The following is a 6,482-nucleotide window of genomic DNA, read 5'->3' on the forward strand; positions in this document are numbered from 1 at the left end:
ATTGGTTTTGGTTTTGCATTCGTTTTTAATTTTAGTATTTAAGAATAGATGGATCCTCTTGTGTAAATGATAGTAGATGAAAGTCAAAGAGGTTCAGAGAGGCCAGATCACATAGCTTCCTGTAAGTTATAGAAGAATCTGCATATTCCCAGGGATATAAAAAGCCATTGGAAGGTTAGAAATAATAGAGAGTTACAGAACCTTATATTTTTTTTACTTTGCCTAATATATACAAAGAATGAAAAAAGAGTAGAACACTGAGACACTCCCTTCTCAATTATAAACTATGCCGTGTTTCCCTGCTCTGTTCACACAGCAGCCTCCTGGTCCAGATATAGGTTCCTTAGAAGCATAATTAAGTGTTCTGAGATTCCCATTCTTCTCGTTGTCAGCCACACCTTGTTATGATTCACACTTTCTAGTGCCTTTCCATAGTCAATAAAGCACGAATAGATATTCTTCTGGTATGTCTTACTTTCAGCTGGGATCCGTCTGACATCAGCAATGATTTCCCCTGGTGCCATGGCCTCTTCTAAATCCTACTTGAACTTCTGGCAGTTCCCTATCTATCTACTCTCTAGACATTTTTAAATGATCTTCTGCAGTTTTTTAAAATTATTAAATTTGGAATGTTGTTATTTTAGTGAAAGTCTGTTAATTTATTAGACTCATTAGAAAGTATTGACAATTTTGGGTTTCTTTTCCTCTTTCTCTCTCCTGTGCTAGATGGTACGTGAGCAATACACAACAGCCACAGAGGGCACCCACATTGAAAGGCCAGACGACCAGAATGTTTATAAAATCGGCATTTACGGCTGGAGAAAACGTTGTCTCTACTTATTTGTTCTTCTTTTGCTCGTCATCTTAGTTGTGAATTTGGCTCTTACAATTTGGATCCTCAAAGTGATGTGGTTTTTTCCAGTAAGTATTGCTTTTCTCAGTCAGCGTCTTGTTTTGTTTGCTCCGTAACCAAGCCTGTAATTGTTCAGCTGTTGCTGTTGTTGATTGCCATCAAATTGAGCACGAGCATGACTCATAGCAACGCTATGAACAAAAGGCCTGAAGCCTTTCTATAACTATCATCATTTATCAAAGTTCGTAGAGTTTCCAGAGGCATATTTTTTAGGAAGTAGATGCCACTCCTGCCTCAGCTAGAAGCTTCTTTTTTTATTTTCTTTTTTTGGCTCTGTGAGAATTTTTTGTGGAAAAATATCCTTTTTAACTAATATAATATTTAACAAATATAGGATTTGGTTTTCTATTTTGTGGGGTTTTTTTTCTCATTTTTAATCAGACATTTACTTTTTTCATTTTTAACTACATTCTTAACTACAGTACTTTCTTTTTTATTGTGTATATTTTTTCATTATCTCTTCATGTTGTAAAATTATTACAATCTTATAATCTTGGCTTTGTGGTTGGTTGACTTAAGTTTGCATTCATAGCTTTTAGTTTGATTATGATCATGTTTAAAATATTACTTAATTATATATTATCTGTTTTTCTCATCCCATGAATTAAAATATTTAGCATGTAGAAGCTGCACTCTCATTTTATAAAACTTATAATAAATTCATGTTTGTATTTCTACATTGATAAATAGACTTAGTAAGCATGATCACTTAGTGGCTCTCAACGATTCATATGTTTTATGAAATGTTCTCATAGTTCTAAAAACAGCTGGCCAGTGTTATTTTTTTCCTAATATTGTGTGTTTTATTTTTGAAATGTAGAATGTATTGATTTTTCAAGGAAAAATATGTTACCATGTTTATCATAGGGTGGTTAATCAATCCCCAGTATGAATATAAAAATATAAGCATGGGCTCTGTCCAAGAATAATAACTAGCTAAATTAACTCCTTGGTGCTGATTAGAATCGACCTATAGCTGACCCTCCAGTGGGTTTTCAGAGGCTATATTTGCACAGAAGGAGATTGGCCATCTTTCTTTCACATCCAAGAATAATTGTGATTGTTTACCTTAAATATCTTTCTTTTGGTTTAACATCCTTTATTTAATATAGAACTGGTTTTGTCCTGCTGTGATTCTTAGCCCAAGGGAGACATTCTTTTGTGGCATAGTAAATAATTATATTTTCACATATCAGTCTTCCTTTCACAGTAAATTTTCTCTCAACATTCTGCATAACCAAGAGACTTACATTCAGTTAAGTCAGTAGGTGTCCCTCAACAAATACCCTAATTCATCATTTGAGCAACATTAAGTCAGTATCTAAAATATGTTGAGATATTTTACATTTCTATATGAAAGTGTTTAACAGTTGTTAATCAGTAGTTACTACCAAATGGATTCAAACTTATGGTGATCATATGTATGTATGTCAGATGGAGAAAAGATTGGCATTCTCAATGATTTCATCATGGATCCACAGTCAGCACCATTAGTGCCAGTAATCAAGAAAACAAAAGATGTGCTGCATTGAGAAAGTCTATTGTCAGGGACTTCTGTAAAGTACTGAGGAGCAAATGATGATTGTGCTTATACGAAACATGGGCTCTATGAGGAGAGGTGTGACATCAGGATTGGTGGAAGATCTATCAATAATCTGCATTATGCAGATGATACAGCCCTGCTTACTGCAACTGAGGAGGATCTGAAATGCTTGTTGCAGAGGGACTGCAGCCTTCGGTGTGGATTGAGGATCAACGTTAAGAAGACAAAGATTCTCACCACTGGACCAGTTGGCAGCATCAGGATGGATGGTAAAGACATTGAGATTGTTAACAACTTTAGTCTGCTTGGCTCCACAGTCAACACTCTTGGCACCAGCAGCCAGGAAATTAAAAGGCGCATTGCCATGGGAAAGTCTGCTGTTAGGGACCTCTCCAAAGTACTGAAGAGCAGTGGTGTCACTCTGGAGACTAAAGTGCATCTGATACAGGCCATGGTCTTTGCAATCACTTGTTATGCATCAGAGAGGACAATGACTAAGGAGGATAGAAGGAGAACTGATACCTTTAAGCTGTGGTGCTGGAGAAGAGTATTAAATGTACCATGGACTGCCAAGAAAACAAACAGATTCATCCTGGAAAGGGTTAAACCGGACTGCTCCTTGGAGGAAAGGATTCTGGGGCTTTGTCTGACATACTTTGGACATGCTGTAAGGAAGGACCAGTCCTTGGAGAGGGACATCATGCTTAGGAGCGTAGAGGGACAGCGCAGGAGGGGAAGACCCTCTATGAAATGAATTGATTTGGTGACTGGGGTAATTGGGATGGGTGTGTTGGAGGCAGTGCGATTGGCACAGGACAGAGCAGGGTTTAAGGTCTGTTGTACATAGAGTCACTATGAGTCGCAAGTGACTCGACAGCACATAACAACAACAACAACATACTTGGACCAAGGAGCAATCCTCAGAACAGAGTAAGGAAACACTGCATGGTTCAAAATCAGGAATGGAGTGTGTCAGGGATGCGTCCTGTCCCCATACCTTTTCAATCTGTATGCAGAACAGATCATTCGGGAGGCAGGGCTTTATGAGGAGGAGTGTGACATCAAGATTGGAGGAAGACTCGTTAACAACCAATGATATGCAGATGACACAACTTGCTTGCTGAAACTGAAGAAGACCTGAAGCGCTTGCTGCAGAAGGTCAAGGACTGTAGTCTTCAATATGGATTGAAGTTGAACATCAAGAAGACAAAGATTCTCACTACAGGTCCCTGTCAATAGACTTTCTCAATGGAGTTATCTTTTGGTTTCTTGATTACTGGTATTAATGGTGCTGATTGTGTATCTATGATGAAATCATTGACAATGCCAATTGGCAGTATGATAATAGATGGGAAGAGACTGAAGTTGTTAGCAATTACAGCTTGTTCGGATCCTCAATCAGCACTCTTAATACCAGCAGTCAGAAAATCAAAAGATGAATTGCATTGGGGAAAATCTGCTGTCATGGACCTCTCCAGAGTGCTGAAGAGCAATGATACCAGTCTAGATACAAAGGTCTGCTTAAACTAGTCCATGGTCTTCTCAATTACTTGTTATGCTTCAGAGAGTTGGACAATGAGTAAGGATGACAAAAGAAGAATAGATTCCTTCAAGTTGTGGTGCTGAAAAAGAGTCTTGAACATACCATAGACTGCCAAGAAAACAAATAGGTCTGTCTTGGAAAGGGTGAAACCAAGTCTCTATTTGGAGGCCAGGATTTTGAAGCCCTGCCTCACTTGCTTTTGGCACGTGACCAGAAGAGATCAGTCCTTGAAAAAGGACATCATGCTGAGAAGACTGGACAGACAGTACAGGAGGGGAAGACCACGGATGAAATGGATTGATACAGTATCTGGGGTAATAGGGGTTGGTGTGCCAGAATTAGTGAGACTGGCTCAGCACAGGGAAGGATTCAGAGCTGCTGTACATAGGGTCACTATGCATCACAGGTGACTCAATGGCACATAACAATATGACAGGTTTGCATAAGCAGGAGTAGCATCTGCTTCCTAAACAACATGCCTCTGGAAACCCTATGAACTTTGATAAATGTTGATAGTTGTAGAGGGGCTTCAGGCCTTTTGTTCATAGGGTCTCTAGGAGTTGTGCTCAACTAGAAGGCAGTCAACAACAACAACAAAGTGCCCCCTATCTAGGCTACAGACTTTTCAATCACTTGTTATGACTTTGAGAGCTGGGTAACAAATAAGGATGACAGGAGGAAATTTGATGCCTTTGAGTTGTGGTTCTGGAGAAGAGTTGGTGTTTATGTGCAGTCCAGTCACCTGCAACTCACAGTAACCCTATACACAATAGCTCTGAGCCCTGCTCTCTCCTGGGGAATTTCACTGTCTCTAACACACCTACCTCATTCCCTTACTTACTGTGTCAATCCATCTTATCTGGGGTCTTTCTCTCTGTCTCTGTCCCTCCACCCTTCCAAGCATGAAATCCTTCTCCAAGGAATGGTCCTTTCTTGCAACATGCCCCCAGGATGTGAGATGGAGCCTCAAAATCCTTGCCTCCAAGGAACATCTTGCCTTTGCCCTCTCCAAGACAGACCTATTTGTTTTCGTGGAAGTCCAAGATATGTTCAAGACCCTTCTCCAGCACCAAAACTCAAAGGCATTAATTCTTCTGTGATCTTTGATCATGTCTAACTCTGATTCATAGCAAGTAATTGTGAAGACCATGGCTTGTATCAGGTGCACCTTAGTCTCTAGACTGACATTGTTGCTTCTCAGTAGTCTGGAGAGGTCCCTGAGATCAAATTTTCCCAGTGCAATTAATCTTTTGATTTCCTGACTGCCGGTCCCAAGAGTGTTGATTGTGGAGCTGAACAAGGTGAAATTATTAATAACCTCAATTTCTTCTCCATCTACCAGGGTGCCACAAATTGACCCAATGATGACAATCTTTGTCTTCTTAATGTTGAGTTTCAATCCATATTGAAGACTACAGTCCTTGACTTTCTGCAGGAAATGCTTCAGTCCCTTCTCAGTTTCAGTAAATGAAGTTGTGTCATCTGCATAATGCAGGATGTTAATGAGTCTTTCTCCAATCCTAATGCCACATTCATCCTCACAAAGCCCAGCATCCCAAAAGTGGAGAAAGGATGCATCCTTGATGCACTCCTTTCATGATATTGAACCATGCAGTGTTTCCTTGCTCTGTTCTGACTACTGCTTCACAGTCTGAGTATAGATTTTGCGTAAGTACAATTAAGTGTTCTGGAATTTTTGTTCCTCTTAAGGGTAGCCAGAATTTGTTGTGAACCACACAGTTAAATGCCTTTGGACTGGCAAAAGAACAAACAGATATGTTTTGGAGAAGGTGCAGATTTAATGCTCCTTGGAGGCAATGATGATGAAGCTTCGTCTTTCATACTTTGGACACATTGCTAGGTGAGGCTATTATCTGGAGAGGAACGTCATACTTGGAAAGAAGGAGGGTCAGCAAAAGAGAGGAAGAAACACACACCCCCAGTGAGATGGATTGTCACAGTGACAGCAGCAGGGGGCCCAAGTGTGTCAGAGATGATGAGGGTGGTGCACAATAGCACATATCTATTTTTCATAGGATCATCAGGAGTTGTACGTACTTGACTCTATGGCACCCAATAACAACAACATTCCTCCACCTTCATTCCCCCATGTATGTCTTGTATCATACTTTTAGTTGCAGTACTCATAATTACTCATAGCCCATTTTTTTCAGAGTTATGCTTTCATATTTGTATGTAGAAAATAGTAGAGCTAACATATGAGTAAGAACTTAAGGTGATGAAGGAGGAAGTTCAAGTTGCTATGTAGGAACTGGCAAAAAACAAGGCTCCAGGAGTTGAGTGCATATCAATTGATTTATTTCAACAGACAGATGCTGCCCTGGATGTGCTCACTAAGTTGCGCCAGGAAATCTAGAGGACAGTCAGCTGGCCAACTGATTGGAAGAGATCGATATTTGTTCCCATTCCAAAGAAAGGTGACCCAACAGAGTGTGGAAATTATCAAACAATATCATTGATAT

At 39.7% G+C, this 6,482-nt stretch overlaps 1 protein-coding gene across 1 annotated transcript in view; it reads left to right on the top strand.

The window, feature by feature from the left end:
• Positions 1-726: 726 nt before the first annotated feature.
• Positions 727-6,482, top strand: part of SGCG (sarcoglycan, gamma (35kDa dystrophin-associated glycoprotein)) — a 78,463-nt gene continuing 72,707 nt past the window's right edge. Inside the window, exon 1 of the mRNA XM_006894109.1 lies at positions 727-921. Coding sequence (XP_006894171.1) covers positions 727-921 — 195 coding nt within the window. The remainder of the gene's footprint in view (positions 922-6,482) is intronic.

This window comes from Elephantulus edwardii, unplaced genomic scaffold, assembly GCF_000299155.1.
Source record: "Elephantulus edwardii isolate Elephantulus edwardi_28Jun2011 unplaced genomic scaffold, EleEdw1.0 scaffold00135, whole genome shotgun sequence".
Taxonomy (NCBI): domain Eukaryota; kingdom Metazoa; phylum Chordata; class Mammalia; order Macroscelidea; family Macroscelididae; genus Elephantulus; species Elephantulus edwardii.